Source organism: Trifolium pratense, linkage group LG7 (assembly GCF_020283565.1).
Source record: "Trifolium pratense cultivar HEN17-A07 linkage group LG7, ARS_RC_1.1, whole genome shotgun sequence".
NCBI classification, from domain to species: domain Eukaryota; kingdom Viridiplantae; phylum Streptophyta; class Magnoliopsida; order Fabales; family Fabaceae; genus Trifolium; species Trifolium pratense.
Window position 1 is genome coordinate 46,012,807 of NC_060065.1, and position 20,142 is coordinate 46,032,948.

At 28.6% G+C, this 20,142-nt stretch overlaps 2 protein-coding genes across 2 annotated transcripts; both read left to right on the forward strand.

The window, feature by feature from the left end:
• The first annotated feature begins 6,506 nt into the window (after positions 1 to 6,506).
• LOC123896512 (serine carboxypeptidase-like 51) lies at positions 6,507 to 11,253 on the forward strand. The gene is made up of 13 exons (XM_045946888.1): positions 6,507 to 6,529; positions 6,635 to 6,779; positions 6,862 to 6,969; positions 7,192 to 7,432; positions 7,640 to 7,683; positions 8,133 to 8,200; positions 8,500 to 8,605; positions 8,687 to 8,889; positions 9,596 to 9,665; positions 9,746 to 9,796; positions 10,338 to 10,390; positions 10,503 to 10,635; positions 11,185 to 11,253. Exons 1-13 carry the CDS (start codon positions 6,507 to 6,509, stop codon positions 11,251 to 11,253), a joined length of 1,314 nt encoding a protein of 437 aa, XP_045802844.1.
• A 1,573-nt stretch (positions 11,254 to 12,826) lies between these two features.
• Positions 12,827 to 17,098, forward strand: LOC123898682 (serine carboxypeptidase-like 51). Its single transcript, XM_045949696.1, has 12 exons — positions 12,827 to 13,089; positions 13,215 to 13,312; positions 13,413 to 13,520; positions 13,648 to 13,891; positions 14,130 to 14,173; positions 14,259 to 14,326; positions 14,583 to 14,688; positions 14,820 to 14,974; positions 15,426 to 15,495; positions 15,682 to 15,732; positions 16,184 to 16,236; positions 17,005 to 17,098. The coding sequence occupies exons 1-12, from the start codon at positions 12,885 to 12,887 to the stop codon at positions 17,027 to 17,029; spliced, it is 1,227 nt and encodes a 408-aa protein (XP_045805652.1). The 5' UTR covers positions 12,827 to 12,884; the 3' UTR covers positions 17,030 to 17,098.
• Positions 17,099 to 20,142: the final 3,044 nt, after the last annotated feature.

The following is a 20,142-nucleotide window of genomic DNA, read 5'->3' on the forward strand; positions in this document are numbered from 1 at the left end:
ATTGAACCAGTTAAACTTTGAACCAAGGTCCAATTCGCCGATTTGGTCGGGTCAAAAGAACCACTGGTGCTAAGAACCGTGGAAAAAAACAAAAAAAAAACTGCTTTGTGGGAGTATTTTTTTTAACGAACAAACAAATAGGTGAGCAAAAATTTACTGCTTTGAGTTGACCTTACACTCCTCTTTATATATTTAATTATCTTTTTGATGTTTACGAAAAAAATGTACAAATAACTAAATTTTGGAAGGATGTAAAGACCAATTTCAGCAAATCTTGCCTTCAATTTCATGTCAATGGACACATTTTTAAAAGGAATAATAGTTCATAAACATTGTGTTGATAAGAAAGAAAAATAACACCAAAGACTAGGAGAGTATAGACCCATATCTCTAATCGAGTTCATGTACAAAATATAATGAAAAAAGTTGTATAAAAAAACTCAATTATGAATTATCACCATTATGGATAGGTACTTTATTGCAATGATGTTCAAAGTTAATTTTTTAAAAGGCCTATTTACTGAATATAGAAAATCTATAATATTTGTTTAATATTGTTATAATGAAATTGAAAGAAAATATAATTAATTTATTATCATGAGAGCATATATATCGATCTAGCTAGAAATTCATCACTAAACAAAACTACTATTCATAGATTCAGGACCTTAAAAAAAAGTGTCATATAAAGTATTTCTTTTCTTTTTGAATTTGGCTTGCGTTTTGAAGTTGATGAACGATTAACATGAAGTATACTTTCTTTGTTGTCTTATTTTTAAATTATTCTTCCTGCTCGAGCGTGTTCGGAGTGTAATAGCTATAAGAGTGTACATAAACTATTATTTTTGTTACCCTTGGCTAATATGAGAAGTGTCCGTTGAGGGGTGAATTTTGGCTGAATCTTAGAGCGTTTGAATCTTAGAGCGTTTGTGCTGTGTGTATTGTGCATTGATCCAGTCCAAAACAGAGTACATAATTTGTTTCTTTGTTCTCATCTCAATAACATTAATTAGTTCACATGTTTTTCTTCAAATGATTTTCTATTTTTTTTAATTATTATGTCAAAGAAAAATGAAATAAGTCTGCACTTTTTTTTTTTTTTTTACGGAAATAAGTCTGCACTTAAATATCATTCGTTTTATTAATTCAATGTGGTACCAATGACCATTTTACAATCATCCCTGATAGAATTAGAACCCGTCGTACCTTAAAATTATTATGTAAATTATTTCCATTGAGTTAACACTTTAAGTCTACTTAAATATCATTTTCGAATGTAAGATAATTTAAGTGCTATAGTGTGTGTAAATGTAAAGAAATAAATTTGAGGAGAAATATATATATATATATATATATATATATATATATATATATATATATATATATATATATATATATATATATTAAATTGCTTATTTATTAGATATAGAAAACCTATGATGTTTCTCATATTAGTTAAAAGTTGCTCGCAAAATCAAATGTCAATAAGTAACTTATTACCATTACATTGGCATACATATCGATCTATCTCACTACAAGAAAACAAGTATTTACTGGCGGCCAAAAGCCCTCAGTAATGCACAAATTTCGTCTAAAATGCATGCATTACTGACGGCCTTGGGCCCTCTGCAATTATAAAGAACATTAAAAAAAAGGAGCCCTGTGAGGTATTCCCTTTCTTCTTGAATCTAGCTTACGAAATGAAGCCGATGGACGATTAACAGGAAGGGCACTTTCTTTGTCGTCGTCTTCTTCTTCTTCTTCTTCTTCTTCTTCTTCTTCTACTTCTTCTTTATTATTGTCTTCTTTCTCTTCACCTTCTTCATTTTGTTCATCAATTCCTGCTTCATCTACTTTTTGTTTTAGATTTTGTTCACGCGAACATTTGGCTTTTTCTTTTTGTGGTGATACCTTGATCGATTCCTCTAGCAATCTTTCCATTTCTTCCATTTCTTTTGGGTTTACGGAAAAGCCTCCATTCTTCTTTATATATTCAAACTAGTATCATAAACGCATAATGCAATATTAATTAATTATATTTAAAAAAACGAAAGTACAACAATTGTAATTGGTAAAAAAAAAAAAAATTATAATGTCCTTTATTTGCTTCCGATCCGATTTGACTAATAGAAGCGAATGAACTGAAATGGAATAAAATATACTAGTTTTTTATAATTTAAACCGATTAAAATATAATATAAAAAATAATTTTTAAAAAAAAAATATCAAGTAGATTCTGTTCTAATTTCCTGTCCAGTTTAGGATTATGATTTATTTTATTCCACATTCAAATTTATCACGTTTCAAGTCAATTCTCTTTTTCTATAAAAAAAAAAAGTCAATTCTCTTTCATATTTTTCCAAAAGTGAAATAAATAACCATAAAAAAATTCATTTGCAAACTAAACAAAAATACCCATAAAAAAATTATGCATTCACATACTCAATATAATATCACTGAAAGCCTAGTGTTAAAAAAAAAAAAAAAAAATTGGAAGCCTACTGAAATTGAAGCACCATATTTTGTTAGATTTAAATACAAATAGAAAAAATAAACACCAATTACATTCTCAATTAGATAAGATGACAAAGTTTTAGTTTATTTGGAAAAAAATGGAATAAAAAAAAATATATGAAAGAACTAAGAGATATATGATAAAGAGAACAGATAAATGAGATCGAGACAAATACTTTACCTTACATGCTAAAGAGCAAAAGCAAGAAGAATCAATAAGATTTCTATCACATATTTTACAAAGAAAGTTGCTTCTGTGACCAATTTTACCAATATTGTTCCTCTTAGGATGTGGTCGATTCCTCTTGTTTAAGAATACAACTGGACAACTATTGATCACATATGTTTGGATTCCTAGGATGTCCACATGCTTGTAAATTTCAGTGATCTTAACTACTTCATTATATGATGACTTCCTTACCTGTTTTATAATTTCAAGTGTCAAGGTTCAAATTTACATTTCAAAGTTTAAAAAAATAATTAAAATTGCTTTAATGTAACAAATATAAAATGAAGAGAAATTGATATAACACAAAGATACATAGATTGTGGAGATGTTATATAGATATGCTGTCAAATTAATTAACAACACTTACTTGAATTACGTTGTGATCTTTGTGATGAAATTTTATACAAGATGCGCATATTGGATTGTCAATGCAATTGATGCAGAACTTGTTACACTCATTTTTAGGATTGTTTGGATGGGCTACACAAGTTGTAAAAAACGTAGTCATCGCCAACAATGTTTCCAGCCCGGGCACTTGTATCATATCCTAAGCAACAAACGCAACAATTGTAAGACCATGTGCAATGGAAAGAAAAAAGGGTGTTGAAGGAGTGTTTCAACTGTTGAAACCATTGGAGGGAGTGTTGAAAAAATGATGTGGAGGAGTTGGGTGATGAAATGTTTCAACTGTGTTGAATCTGACGCAGTGGCCACGCGGCGGGTTTTGTTTGGTTGCAGCAGGGCGCGTGTGATACACGCGCGGGTGAGGAGAGTGGGCGAGAGTGAAACGCGGAGAGAGAAAGAAATAAGGACACGTGTCTTCGTCTGATTGGCTCTTCGGATTCTTATCACATTAATACTTTGAACTCAATTATCTCATTGCAAATTATTTTTTTATTTTTTTACCAAAATTCGTGATTTTTTTTTCTCTACAAATAGAGACTTGGTTCATTTCATTTGGACACAGAAAAAAAACCAAAATTTTCACTATCTTAATCTATTATTATCTTTCTAATTAGTCTTTCTTTTGAAGTTTTAATCTTTTTTTAGTGAAATGGATCCCAACAATTCTTCTATACGTTATTTGTGTGTTGTTTCGTATTTTAAGTTAATTTACATTGTATTAATTACGTAACTTGTGTGTTGTATTGCATTTTAAGTTAATTTGTATCGTACTAATTACGTTATTTGTGTGATGTATTGCATTTTAAATTAAGAAAATAAAAAAAATATTTAAATAAATTTTGTTAAGTGTATTATTTTAATTTAATTTTAATCGATAATTATAATTTTATTTAATCATAAAAACAAAAATTAAAATTTAAATAAGAATATGAAATAGAAAGTGGTGGGGTAGAGAAAGTGGTGGGGTAGGGTGTTGAATAGAAAAACCATTGGAGAGGGTAAAAGTTGAATGTGTGTTGAATGATTAGGTGGAAGAAAGAGAAAATGATGTGGAGTGAAAAAGTAGATGTTGAAGGTGTTTTGGTGTTGAAACCATTGTATATAGTCTAATCAGAAAAAATATAAATAAATGAATTAAACTTTATATTGTAATTGAAATAAGTATTACCATTATGAATGTGTAGAAAAATGATTTTGAACAAGCTTAAAAAAGATAGAGAAGGATGATAATTTTCAGTAAATATGGTGATTATATAGTGACTAGGGGTGATCGTATCCGAACCAATCCAAAAGTAAAACCGCAAATCGAACCAAACCAAACCGAAAACCGCAAAAACCGCATTTGGTTTGGATGTATTTGGATGGCTTTCTTACTGAACCGCAAACCGCAAAACCGCAAACCGCAAAAACCGCGGATAACCGCAAAAACCGCATTAAGTTACTATTATATATTTATATTCCAATATCGTAAAAGAAAATATATTTATATTCCAATATACATGCCCAATTACCAAGTCAGTCGACCAAATTAATCGAACTTCAAGTTGTTTTTATTTTTTGTACTGAAATTTTATTTTGGTGTTGTAATGTTGTTTTAAATAAACAAATTTTATCGGTACCGTGATGTTATTTTGAAAATTCAATTTTTTTATATATTTAAAATTGTAAGTTACTATAATGTTATTTTGGATAAATAATTTTTGTTGGTACTATAATGTTATTTTGGAACTTCAATTTTTTATTTTTTATTTATGCTTAAAATTGTTCGGTACAATCGTTATGTTTTAAACCGCACCAACCAAACCGATCCAAACCGCATTGGTTTGGTTTGGTTTGGTTTGGATGACTTTTTAAAAATCAACCGAACCAAACCGAACCGCATACATTTTTATCTCGCGGTTAGGATGACTTTTATGCTCAAAACCGAACCAAACCGCACCGCGATCACCCCTAATAGTGACAATAAAAGGGTTTATATAGTGACAGTGATGCTATAGACAGTCAACATTAGATTGTTGGGCCAACGGAGACTCGGATCCTCTATACGTAGGAATTCATGCAAGCACACAAATTTAGTTTGACGATAAATTATGATGGTTCGATTGAAATTAGACGGTGTAGATTTTAAGTTTAGAATATCATTTTATTTTATTTTTCTTAGAATCATTTGACCAATATAGAATACCATTTTATTTTATATTGTTGGAGAAAGGAAAAATAATAAAGTAATGTTTTTTAAAATGAAAATTCATTAAATAAAAGAAACTAATTATCTATAGAAATATATACCAAAATTGACGGGCCTTATCATCAAATGATACTTTTTGATATTTTATTTTATATCATAACTTTTTCTAAATTTATTTTGACAAAATTTATATATACTAAACAATAATATTTTATTTTATAACTTTTTCTAAATTTTGCTTCAAAAAAAAAAAACTTTTTCTAAATTTGTTTTGACTAAACTTTATATATACTAAAAAATGGTTATATATTATTAAAGTCTCAATTATTTAAATAGTTTTATACATTTCCTTTAATCACATAATCATATTTTCAAAACAAATTCTAAATCATACATCATACGATTCATATTATTTCTAGAGGTTTTATTTTTAGAGCACTGAATTGGAACACTCTATAATAGTACCTTTTTCATTTCTTTTTTTTCCTTTTATTTTTGTATCGTTGTCATATTTTGGATGACGGGTGGCATCACTTGGAAAAAGGAAAAATAATAAGATGATTATTCTTAAATGCAAATTCATTAAATAAAAGGAAATTAATAATCTATAGAAAATTTATAATAAACCTAACAAAGTTTGAATTTTTTTAATATTTTATTTGATAACTAGGAAAAATAATAAAATGATTTTTCTTAAATGAAAATTCATTAAATAAAAGGAAATTAATAAACTATAGAAAATGTACAACAAATTTGACAAGCCTTACCATCTAACGATACTTTTTAATATTTTATTTTTTTTAATAACCTTTTATGGAAAATGATATTAAATAGTTAAAGTCTCTGTTGTGAATTCGGATTGAATCACACCAATACCTTGATGTGTGTGGAGCAAATGGATTAAAGCAATCAACAAGCGAGAATGACAATAATAACAATAACAAAATATAAACCGCGAAAACGTAAAGAACACGAGATATTGTTTACCCAGTTCGGTTATAACAACCTAGTCTGGGGGAGAGAGACTCTCCGTTCCACTATCAATGAAAAACTTGATTACAAAGATTCAATACAAGAGTTGCAAGAATTTAGTCTTGATCCTAAATTCTACCCTTTTCCCGAATCTCTCCCCGTGACCAAGAAATTCAATCAATAAGTGTTTACAAGGTGATGAATCAATCCCCAACCCTAGAGTATGCCCAAGAGAAGTTCTCTAATAAACTCTAGTCTTTTGTTGACTTTAGAAACCCTAAAATCACCTTAAAAAAGTCAGAAAACGCATAATCTTGATATTTTAGTTATCCAATTTTTGAAAATAATGGTGTTATTTTGAATCGTATTATCATAGAAGCAAATATGTTCTGGTGGCATTATAAAAGTCCATACAAAGTGGAGAATTCCTCCGAGCCATGGCCAATAATTCTCTGGTTGCAAGGAGGACCTGTAAGTATTATTTGAATTAAATCCATATTTTTATTTTATTGTGGATTGAAGTCTCAAATATTAATTGAATTGAATTGAATAGGGTGATTCAGGAATTGGACTTGGAAATTTTGAAGAGATTGGCCCTCTTGATGTCAATTTGAAGCAAAGGAATTTCACTTGGTTGAGAAAAGCAGATTTGCTATTTGTGGTAACTTAGCTATGTGCATGCATGATTCGAATATAGTGAATTTGACCAAATTATATTGACACTATTATTTTAAGATGAGAGAACTAAAATTCGAATAATGTATGAAATTCAATATTAAAATTCTAGATTTTAAGATGAGAGAACTAAAATCTTATTTCATAGAAAATGGAGAACTAAAAATGCATTTAACTCATATTAAATGCTTTTTTTTGTCATATATAGGACACTCCGGTTGGAACAGGGTTCAGTTTTGTCGAGGATTCAACATTACTTGTTAAAACAGACGACGATGCAGCCACCGACTTGACTACATTATTAATCAAAATATTTAACAATGATTCAACCCTTCAAAAGTGTAATTTATTCATTTTTGGAGAATCTTATGGTGGAAAATTTGCTGCTACTCTTGGATTATCAGCCTACAAAGCAATTAAAAATGGAACACTGAAGGCTACACTTGGAGGTATTAATTTTCTTTGAAATTCATGATCATTTGTTATAATTAAGGAATAAACAAAACAACTACTAAAATGAAATAAAAAAAATACATAAATCATTTCAATGGGAAAAAGAAAAAGAAACCATATTGAAGTCCTAAATGTATAAATAATATTACTATATGTTACTATATTGTATTTTGTGACCATATACTATTTTTATCCAAATTTAGGTGTGGTATTAGCAGATAGTTGGATCTCCCCAGAAGATTATGTGGTAAGAACAAAAATAATTCTATCCTTAATTTCTTTCACCATTAATTTGAGTTTTCACTTTTTTAGCATTTTTTTTTTTTTGAGCAACAAAAATTTTATTAACAACCACTGCATAACATAAGGCATGTTATGAGGGCTAAAAGAGTACAAGAGATAAGCACAGAGGAAAGAAACCAAAAGCTAGAAATAGGGCTAAAACAAAAGTCAGTTACTGCTCACATAAAAAGCAGTAAACCATCCACACCACAGATACAAAAAGCACACAATTCATCTTCTCATGCAATATATCGGACTCCATTTCCATTCATACAGCATACACGGACCCTTCGCCATCCTCCCAATGAACCATTGCCATGATACAACCTTAATTTGCTCTACCACCTCCTCCACCGTAACTGCTACATTGTTGAACACGGAGTCACTTTTTTAGCATTTAATTTGACTTTGCAGCTCTCATGGGCTCCTCTATTGAAAGACCTCTCAAGAATTGATGACAATGGACTACAAAAATCAAACATGTATGTAACATATGTTTTAATTTCCATCTTCTAATGTTAATAAATTATGGTACTCCAATCCAAAGGCTTGATCTAGTGGTAAAAAAGTCTTAATTAAATTCTAGACGTCGCAGGTTCGAGGCCCGCTAGTTGGAGGAGGTTAAATGTAAATATTTTTGTAAATCGATACGTTTTAATAGTAATGGACCAAATTGAAATCTAAAATAAACGTAACAGATCAAATGTGCAGTTAAGTCAATATTGTATAATTAATGTACCAATTTCTCTATATTATTTGATGAACATATTTTTGAGAGCAGTTTGGCTGAAAAGATCAAGCAACAACTCGAAGCTGGTGAATTTCTAAATGCATTTGATACTTGGAATCAAACTGAAGCTGTAATAAGCAATAGCAGCAATTATGTGGTACTAACATATATTCTTCATATTTAAAATCACTTAAATGAAGAATTAATTTTAATTAAATTTCATGATTGTGTGTTCAAGAATTTCTATGATTTTACGGAGGATAATGGAAGCCATATAAATACCATGTCAACAACAAAGAAGAGATTATTCAATGAAATATCAATGAGGCGTTACTCCAACTATATTACTTCTACAGTTGGTAATGATGATATGAAGATTCTATACACCTTATTAAATGGTGCCATAAAGGAAAAATTAAAGATCATTCCACGGAATCTTACGTAAGTCTATACTATAACTTTCTAAAATAAAAATAAGAGTCTCTTTGATCAACAAAATATAAGTACTTACCAAAATAGTAGATGACAAAACAACATATGATGAAATTTAAGGTATTGAGTAAATGTTGTCTTGTATGATATTTGGTGAAAAAAATAATATTAAAAAACTTGTGCAGATGACAAAAAGCAGTACCTGCATGGTTCAGTGGCGATAAGAATTTCAGTTTTTGTCATATCCCTTGGCTCACAGTTTGTCCAGTCCGAAGAACAGTTTGAAACTATAATAACTAAAGTTGTCTTGTTCAATCTTTTATTCTTTAGCAGATCGAATGCACCTAATATACCTCTAAAAATAGTTAAAACGTGAACCCTTACTTTTTTAGTAAAATACTCCCTTCGGTCCTTATTATAAGAAAAAATTTAGTTTTTAGATTCATAAAATGTTGGATGGATCTAGTCAATAATATGGACCAGATACATCTAATATTCTATGAATCTAAAAAGTAAACTTCTTCTTATAATAAGGACCAGAGGGAGTATAATTTATTATGATAAAAATGGAGAGCAAATATACTAATTAATATTTTATTAACATTTACTAAAAATAGTAAGGTTGACATTCGGACTAGGTCTATATTAGATGTTCTTAATTCTAATGATTAAAAGTTTAAAACCATAATTTCATGTTTTTTGCAATTGCTGACAGATGGCAACCCGTGTTACAATATGTGTTAGAAAATTTTAAAGGTGATTTTATGAAGCCAAGAATTAGTGAGGTGAGAACAAGCTTGGAACTTTGGTTTTAAATCAACTTGGGGTTAAAATTATATTCATGATGTTTATTTGATTGTCTTAGGTTGATGAGTTGCTAGCTCTCGGGGTCAATGTGACTATCTACAATGGACAAGTGAGTGTTCTTCATGAAAATAAATTTTGATAATTGGATTTGAAATTATTTTAGATTTAAGATTTTTATTTTAATGGAAAAATAATATATATATATATATATATATATATATATATATATATATATATATATATATATATATATATATATATATATATATATATTAGCGACAAAAGTACAATATAATATTCAGAATACATGGGTATTAAAAGTACGCTCCACCAACATCTAACAGGCTATAACACATATAAGCAAAATGACATAACAATAGCAAAAATAAACACCTCTAACCTCCAACTATAAGAAAATCCAAAAACCCCTCAAAAAGAGAGACAAGGATCTAACATGCTATAACACATGTATTTTCCTTTTGTATAAAATCATGTTCATTGGGTCCATTTTAAAAAATAAAAGTAAATAAATTATTTTTGACTATTATTGGGTCCTTTTTAGAAAATATAATATATATAAATTATTCTTGACTATTATAGTTCCTACAAAATAAAAAGAATATATTTTTATTGATTAGTATTATATATAGGTTGATCTAATTTGTTCAACCAAGGGAACGGAAGCTTGGGTCAAGAAACTCAAGTAAGTAACCTCTCACCTATTTATTTACCTCTTAAAATTTGGTGAAAGTAACTTAATTAATTTGCATAATTGTCTTTTTAATTATCATAACTTTTTTGGGTTATTTGTGTAGATGGTCAGGCCTTCAAAATTTCTTGAGCCAAGATAGAACTCCATTGTATTGTGGAAGTGAAAGAAAGACCAAAGGCTTTTTTAAGTCATATGAAAACTTAAGTTTCTATTGGATACTTGATGCTGGCCATAATGTAAGTCAAAATCAATCATCATCTCAAAAACATTGCTTCTATTTCTCACTTAAAAAAAGAAATTAAAAATAATAACTGTGGTTTTTAATATCAAAATATCTACAATTTTTTTAATATATTGATCATGTGTGTTATTAACTACGCGTATATACGATTAAAGGTTAGCCATGAAATCCATTCAATAATTGAGAGGGCTAAACTCATTTATTTGATGAATTTCATGGTCAATCTACGAATACAAAAAGTAATAGAGAGTTCGAGGGTTTAGAAAAATGATCATTTCACACCTATTAAATCTATTATTTATTATTTAATATTTAACGGATGAATCATATATGTATTCGATCTCTGACCACATAATAATAAAGGATTGAAATTCAAAATTTTGGAAAGTGAATCCTCTAAAATATTTATTTCATATATATGAGGTTTGTTCATTAATATTTATGATTTCATTTAGATATACTATATAATATCATAAATTTAATTCAAAACTATATATTTATGTATGCTTATCAATTTGTTCCTTTATTTTGATGATTGATGTAGGTACCTATTTATCAGCCATGCATAGCACTAAACATGGTGGGTGCAATTACACAATCACCAGCGGCTTGAAGTTACCAGCATATATCATATCATATATAGAGAATTTAAATAAATATAAATAAAAATAATACAAATAGAGAATGAAACATAATTGGAAATTAGGGATGCTATATGTACAATGTTGATCATTCTATGTTTATCGATTATTAATAATCATACATACCTTTTTATATGTTAAGATATTTTTGTGTGCTAAAGACAGCTAGTTGGAAAAAGTGGAAAGAAAAGAAAAATGTGGTTCACATATCATCCTTTTTCGATGAGAAACTAAAAACTTGCATAAAAAAATGAAAAACTAAAAAGTGAGACATCTTCTTCTTTTAATTATTTGTGATCGTTTGAATTTGGTCTCTCTAAGTGGATGACTGAATATCATTTTTGACACATCATCCTAGTTTGTCATGTCACACGATGTCATGTCAATCCCTGTTTGTCACATACGTTTTTTAAGAGACTATGCATCAGAGACAAAAACCAAAGAAAATTGATCTTTTAGGAGCCGCTTTAAAACAAAAAAAAAAAAGTACATGGAAGAAAACCAAAAACTCACGAACTTATAGGGATGAATTGATTATTTATGCCTTATTTTTATTTTTAAGTTGAGTTTTAAACAAGTTTTTTTTTCTCTATTTATTTATTTTGTTTAAAAAACATCATATTACTGAAACAAAATAGTTTTCGACTTTTAATAACTCTTTGTTTCATAAACAAATTTTGTAACATAAGTTCATATGGAGGTGGACTGGCATGGAGATACCTGAACCCCACGCAAAAATCAAACTCTGTTGGATATGAGTTTGGGTTCTATTTTTTATTTCCGTTGAGAATTGAGATTGGTATGGGGATACCAAACTTTATCGGTTTGGCGAGTGCAAAATTCGTACCCGTCCCGCCTCGTTGTCATGCAAATAATAATATGAAAATAGTAATGTGTCTCAGTGGCATTAATTAAAGAGCCAAATATAGTAAAATGGTTTTGAAACTTGTGTAATTAAGTTTTTAAAAGAAAATATTTCATATTCGATCACTATTATAAGCAAAAAAAACCACTTTTTAGGTTCATCGAAAAAATGATATATATGAACTGTATTGTAAGTCAGATACTCCCTTCGTCCCAAATTATAAGAGAAAATACTCACTTTTTTTTGTCCCAAATTATAAATGAAAAACACAAATATTTATCTTTTTTAAAATTTCTTTTTGCTTATTCTCACAAAATTAAATGTAAATTGCATTTAATTTACTCTCTCTCTCATCTTTTCCATAACCAGTACAAATTGTTTTTACATTTTTTCATGCAACTATTTTCAAGAAAAATACAAACAAAGATTTCAAATTATTATGTTTTGGTTTTTCTTAAGCAGTTTTTTTTTACCTTAAAATTTGGGATGAAGGGAGTACATCAGTTTTTCAATGAATCTAAAAAGTGGTTTTTTTTGCTTATAATAGTGACCGAGTGGTGTATATATTATACTTATACATTAAGGAATGTCACACTATTTATGAATTGGTAGCATGGGTATCACCATGCTTTTGTCTAGCTTTTCCATTTTTTGTGCTAGCCTTCCATCGTCACATTATTTCTGTTGGGACTAACGACAAAATTAAACATGTTTATCATGTAGAGTATTTTCATACCAATGCAATATAAATTGCTAGCGAGTTTCATTATTGTTTACTCATATTATTATTACTTGTTATTGTTTTTCATTTTCACAATGGCAAAGCTTTATGTGTTTTTGGCCACTCTTATATGCATTGGTATCCTATTTCATGATGGAAAAGTTGGTGCTTTGAGTAGTGAAGATGGATCAGAGGAATGGGGATATGTACAAGTTAGACCTAGTAAGCCAAATGCATTAGAATTGTGTAATTTCAATTATTGTGTTTTCCAAACTTTTTAAATTGATTGCATTAGAATTTGTGTAATTTCAATAATGATGGTGTTATTTTGAATTGTGTTATCATAGAAGCACACATGTTTTGGTGGCATTATAAAAGTCCCTACAGAGTGGAGAATTCCTCCGAGCCATGGCCAATAATTCTCTGGTTGGGGGGAGGACCACCAGTAAGTATTATTTGATTTAATTAATTTTGAACAAGAACAATTAATCCATATTTTTATTTTATTGTGGACTGAAATCTCCAATATTAACTGAATCAAACAGGGTGGTTCAGCAGTTGCAATTGGAAATTTTCAAGAGATTGGCCCTCTTGATCTCGATTTGAAGCAAAGGAATTTCACTTGGTTGAGAAAAGCAGATTTGCTATTTGTGGTAACTTAGCTATATGCACGATTCAAATAATGATGAATTTGATGAAATTTAACTTACACTGTAATTTTATTAAACTTTAAAAGTGTAATTTTTATTAAATACTTCTTTTTTGTTGTTATATATATAGGAAAATCCAGTTGGAATAGGGTACAGTTTTGTTGAGGATTACACCAGCTTATTTGTTAAAACAGACGAGGATGCAGCCACCGACTTGGTTACATTATTAATCAAAGTATTCAATAATGATTCATTCCTCCAAAAGTGTAATTTATTCATTTTTGGAGAATCTTATGGTGGAAAATTTGCTGCTACTCTTGGATTATCAGCCTACAAAGCAATTAAAAATGGAACATTGAAGGCCAAACTTGGAGGTATTCATTTTCTTTGAAATTTTTTATCATTTGTTATAAGGAATAAACAAAAACAACTATTAAAATGGAATAAAAAAAAAAAGAACACATAAATCATTTCAAAAGAAAAAAAAAGACTAAAAATTGGATATATATGTCACAAATAAAAATCATATTAAAGTCCTAAATATTAATTATATTATATATATATATACTATATAGTATTTTGTGACTCTATACTATTTTTATCCAAATTTAGGTGTGGTATTAGCAGATAGTTGGATCTCCCCAGAAGATTATGTGGTAAGAACAAAAATAATTCTATCCTTAATTTCTTTCAACATTAATTTGAGCTTTCACTTTTTTAACATTTAATTTGACTTTGCAGTTCTCATGGGCTCCTCTATTGAAAGACCTCTCAAGAATAGATGACAATGGACTACAAAAATCAAACATGTATGTAACATATGTTTTAATTTTCATCTTTTTAGTGTTAATTAATGATCGTACTTCTCCCGACCATAATTATAAGTATTTTTTTTTTAGATTTATTGAATAACTGATATATCTAATTTATATATAATTTATAGATACATTAGTTATTCAATAAATATGTAAATAAAAAATGCTTATAATTGTAGCTGAAGTATTGTAGAATCAATTTACCAGTTGTTCTCTATATATTATTTGATGAACATGATTTTGAGAACAGTTTGGCTGAAAAGATGAAGCAACAACTTGATGCTGGTGAATTTTCGAATGCATTTGATACATGGAAAGAAGTTGAAGATGTAATTAGCAATAGCAGCAACTATGTGGTACTAACATATATATTTTTATTAATCATATTTAAAAGCACTTAAATGAGAGATATATCTTCATAATTATAATATCTATTAGTACTATTGAAGAATTAATTTGAATTAAATCTCATGTTTGTGTGTTCAAGAGTTTCACTGATTTTATGGCGGATGTTGGAAGAAATTTGTCAACAACAAAGAAGAGATCATTCTTTGAAATATCAATGAGGCGTAAAGATGATGTATACAACTTATTAAATGGTGCCATAAGAAAAAAATTAAAGATCATTCCAAAGATTCTTATGTAAGTCTCTATATAACTTTCTAAAATAAAAATAAATGTACCTCTAAAAATAGTTTAAATGTGGATCCTAATTAACATTTTTAATAGAATTGAATTTGTAAAATTGAATTTTATATAATGATGATAAAAGGAAAATGCTAGAAAAGTCTCCGGGTACTATTTTTTATTTTTTTAAGATATTGAAGGCACATTTTCAAAATAATACTTTTTTTTAAGTACATAATATATACTTTCTTATTAGTGTGGCCCAGAGATATTATTTAACATTTTTCATAATATATTATTAAAATTTATTATTTTGAAGCAATTATTAAAATTTATTATTTTGAAGCAATTATTAAAATTTATTAAAAATAGTAAGATTCACATTTGGACTAGGTCTATATTAAATGTTCTTAATTGTAATGATTAAAGCCATAATTTGATGTTTTTTTTTTGCAATTGCTGACAGGTGGACACCCTGGTGTGAAGGTGTGTTTAACAGTTTAAAAGGTGATTTTATGAAACCAAGAATAGCTGAGGTGAGAACAAGCTTGAAACTTTGGTTTTAACTCAACTTGGGGTTAAAAAATTGTATTCATCATGTTTTATTTCTTGTAAACATTATGCTCTCATTTTCTAAACTTAAGTGTATAATTTTTATTTCATTTTCTAAACTTAGGTGCCTGCATGATTTTAATTTGATGTCTCTAATTTGGTTATCTTAGGTTGATGAGTTGCTAGCTCTTGGGGTCAATGTGACTATCTACAATGGACAAGTAAGTTTTCTTCATGAAAATAATATATAATTTTTGTTAATTGCATTTGAAATTATTTTAGAATTAATTGACAATCTTGTATTTTTCCTTTTGTTTATAATGATGATTATTGGGTCCTTTTTACATAAAAAAAAAAACTAAATAAATTATTCACGACTATTATAGTTCCTTTTTACAAAATAACAAAATAAATTATTCTCGACTATTATAGGTCCTTTTTACAAAATAAAATAAGAATTTGCTAACAAGTCTTTTCGGAACACTTTTTACATATCTTAAATAATAAATTTTTATAAACTTTTTATGAAAATGTGTGAAGTCAATATATTGAAAATCAAAATATTTAAATTTTTAATTAAATAATTTATTTAAATAAATTGCTTAAAGAGCTCTCCGGAAGCACTCGTTGACATTTTCCATAAAATAAATATACTATTCTTGACAATTATAGGTTGATCTACTTTGTTCAACCAAGGGAACTGAAGCTTGGGTCAAGAAACTCAAGTAAGTAACATCTCACCTATTTATTCACCTCTTCAAATTTGGTGAAAGCAATCAGTAATTAATTTAATTTGCATAATTATTGTTTTAATTCTCATTACTTTTTTGGGTTATTTGTGTAGATGGTCAGGCCTTCAAAATTTCTTGAGCAAAGACAGAACTCCCTTGTATTGTGGAAATGAAAGAATTACCAATGGCTTTTTTAAGTCATATGAAAACCTAAGCTTCTATTGGATACTTAATGCTGGCCAAAATGTGAGTCAAAATCAATCATCATCTAAAAAACATTGCTTCTATTTCTCACCTATGCTTCTTTTTTAATATTGAAATATTAACAAATTTTTAATATAATGATCATATGTTAAGTGCTTACTTTAAGAATAATTGAGATTGCTAATTATTTAATATATATATATATATATATATATATATATATATATATATATATATATATATATATATATATATATTCGAGGTCAGTCATTAAATTCATTCAATAAAGTATTATGTAGTCAGCCTCAGAGCTCAGACCACATAATCAATAAAGGATCGAAATTTAAAATTTTGAAAAAGAATCCTCTAAAATATTTTTCATATATATGAGATGAACTACTTTGTTCATTTAATAGTTATGATTTTATTTTATTTTTTTGACAAAATAGTTATGATTTTATTTAGATTTATTATATAATATCTTAAATTTAATTCAAAACCATATATTTAATTTGTGGTATGCTTATCTTTGTCTCTTTATTTTGATCATTGATGTAGGTACCTCTTTTTGAGCCATGCATAGCACTAAACATGGTGGGTGCAATTACAAAATCACCAGCGCCTTGAATTTATCTTATATGGCATACATATTATTAAATATAAATAATACAAATAGAGAATGAAACAGAGATCCTGTTGAAAATTCGTGATGGCATATGTAAAATGTTGATCATTCTATGTTTATCGATTATTAATAATCATAAATATATTTTTATTTGTTAAGATATTTTTATTTTATTTTTTCTGATTAGATTTTGTCCACCCCAATTGTGTTTCTTTTTTTTATAAATTTATAACTTATAAAAAACGATAACAAAATAGGCTTTGTAAAAGAAAAAAAAATAGAAAAGTTAAAATATTGCTAAGGTTAAGGATTGGACTTTTGTCTTTTCAACTTTACCAACTAAACTAAAAAAATACTTAAAATTTAAATCTCATATTGAAATTTCTCTTTTCATTGATTAAAAGAAAACGTCATAAAAAAAATGCAACCTATGAGGTTAGGAATTGGTTAAATTAGAAGTAGCTCAAATCTGAATAGTATATAGTTAATATTAAACAGCACTGACAGCAGGCTCGACCCACACCCATGTGTTGAGCGTGCAACGATATCGAGCCTCAAAATTTTGATGCCTTATTAATAATAGTTATATATTTTTAATGGTTGTAAAAATATCATTTGTGCATTAATAAATTAGTGGTAGGATATTGTTTTTTTTTTTGGTGTGCAAGGTCTTTGGTTCAAAAGATATAGAACTCAATCAGTAGGTCATTTAAATTTTGCGTCAAATTTAATTGTGAATTAAGATGTCACTTTTTAATGTTTTTTTTTAACCAATGTCACTTTTTAATGTTATATACAATGATAATTAATTTTTATGTTTTTATAATTTAAATTAAGAATAATTCTTTTTAAATATTTTGTATTTTTTATTAGCGACTCATTTTTAATATTCAAGTAAGACTTCTAAAAAATTGGGGACGACTTTGCGTATGCCAAACTCAATGTTTGAAGTTTATAGTAAGTTTTTCGTATTTTGTTTGACAAACTCATAATGCTTCTTGTTGATACATAATGAGTTTAAGAGTATGTGTTAGATAATAAAATAATAGGCTATGTTATTGGGCCTGTTAGTTTAGAGTTCATTAGGTCTTATACATATTCTCTAATAACTTTTTGTAATGTTAAGTTAATGCAATGATATTCTATTGAACCCTAACCGTCTTTCTCTTTTCCTATTTGTGTATCTCTAATTCTAACACTCAAAACTTCCAAATTTCAAGAAATTCAATCAAAAACAACAACAATCAAATAGAGAATTATTTGATGGCGTAACAAATCCCCTAGCGGTGTAACAACAAGCCTCAATAATAAAACCCGGTTTTGACGACACTAACGAGAACCATATCACCATTTGAAAACTACTTCAACTCTACCGACGTGGTGGAGATTGACGGTGGAAAGGAGTATAAGAACCCCAACAAGGTGAAATAATGGCACGAAGTAGTACCTCATCGCACCATCACCACCGTAGACTATATTGTGAAGAATTTTAAAAGGAAGACATACGGAATACGGATACAGAAGAAAAAAAATATATGTAGTCATTAAAACACTTTAGAACTAATGAACGAAAATGAATAATTTTTGTTTTTCGTAGTTAATTTTTATTCATCACGTATTCAATTTAACTCAACCATACATCATGTAGTTAATTTTTTAATTTTTATTATCTTTCATGTATTCAATTTAACTCAACCATACATCATGTAGTTAATTTGTATTATCTTTCGTAGTTAATTTTTAATTTTTATTCATCATGTATTCAATTTTAATTTTAGAACTAATGAACGAAAATGAATAAATTTATCTTTCCTAAATTATGAAGATATAGAATAGGTCTCGCCATATTTTAAAGTTTAAACCATAAAATCAAGATTTATTAAAACTCTGTTTCGGTGGAGTTCAGTTATGCTCCATTCCTTTATCCTCCAGTTTGCTCCAGTTCCTTTATGGATGAATGACATGTGGCAATTAAAAAATTTAATGGGTGAGATTAAACTTCAATAGGTTCAACATTTTATGGTTACTCTACTCCTCTTATTCTCTGTACGCTTCCTCTTCTCTGTTTGCAGTTTTGCAGTGTCACCGTTGACACTCGACGGCCACCACCATGGCAAAGCTTCGCCGCCACCGTGTTTATATTATTGATCTTCTTTTTCTCTCAAATCTACCATGCCAAAGCTCTGCAATTTTTTTAGATTTGCACTTTTCTCCCCCAAATTGTTTTTCGCTATGTTTGTTACGGTGCCGTTCACCGCTATTTTCACATCCGCCGCCGCTTGCCGTCGTGGTATCTTCTTTGTGCCGCCATCTCCCCATTTTTTTCAGTTTGAAGATTGTTTGATTGAAACTTAAGATTGTCATTGAAGATTGATTGATTGAAATTGTTGTTTGGTGGTGATGCAATCGATTTGAGACAGGAATTAGAAAAGAGGGAAAATGTAATTTTAAGATTCTGCAACTTAAGTTTCTGTAATTTTAAGATTCTAATGTTTTAAGATCTATCAGTTTTTCGGAAGAGGTGTTTCATTTTTTTCCATTAGATTTTGTTCTTGTTTGGAAGATCTGCAACGTGAAAATATGCTCGGCGCTGGAATGAACGCAGAGGGATGATGTCGTCACTAGGACGGTGGCGAGCGGCGTAGGGATTGCTAGAGTGGGCGACGATGGCCAAACGGTGATGAGAGGAAAATGAAGCATTGTACTGTGGAGGAAGAGTGACAAAGGAAAGGAAGAAGACAAATTACATGATGTTGTTAAAACTTTTTTTAATTTTTAATCCGGACTGTTGATTAGTTTTTATCCAAGTGTCACTATCTGGGCAAGGTAATGGAAGGAACTTGAGAATAAGGTAATGGAGCATACCTGAACTCGTTTCGGTGCTCCACTCACATAATCACATTACTACTAATAAATAATGATTTAAACAAACATAGAAGTGTTATGGTTTTAATGGAAGGGGCTGTCATAATGGAGAAAATTAGTCCGTAACGGCAAATGTGATTATGTGAATGATTGAGTATCCCCAAGTATTTTTTTATAATAAAATTTTGCTTATTAAAAAAAAAAAG

Bases quoted from the DNA above. Each gene is read 5' to 3' on its own strand.
- LOC123896512 (XM_045946888.1), top strand. From the start codon at position 6,507: ATGAATCAATCCCCAACCCTAGA. The intron at 8,890-9,595 runs GTAAGTCTATAC...AATTGCTGACAG, and splicing joins ATCATTCCACGGAATCTTAC to ATGGCAACCCGTGTTACAAT. The intron at 9,797-10,337 runs GTGAGTGTTCTT...TATTATATATAG, and splicing joins TGACTATCTACAATGGACAA to GTTGATCTAATTTGTTCAAC.
- LOC123898682 (XM_045949696.1), top strand. From the start codon at position 12,885: ATGCAATATAAATTGCTAGCGAGTTTCATTATTGTTTACTCATATTAT. The intron at 13,313-13,412 runs GTAAGTATTATT...TGAATCAAACAG, and splicing joins GGTTGGGGGGAGGACCACCA to GGTGGTTCAGCAGTTGCAAT. The intron at 14,174-14,258 runs GTAAGAACAAAA...TTGACTTTGCAG, and splicing joins TCTCCCCAGAAGATTATGTG to TTCTCATGGGCTCCTCTATT.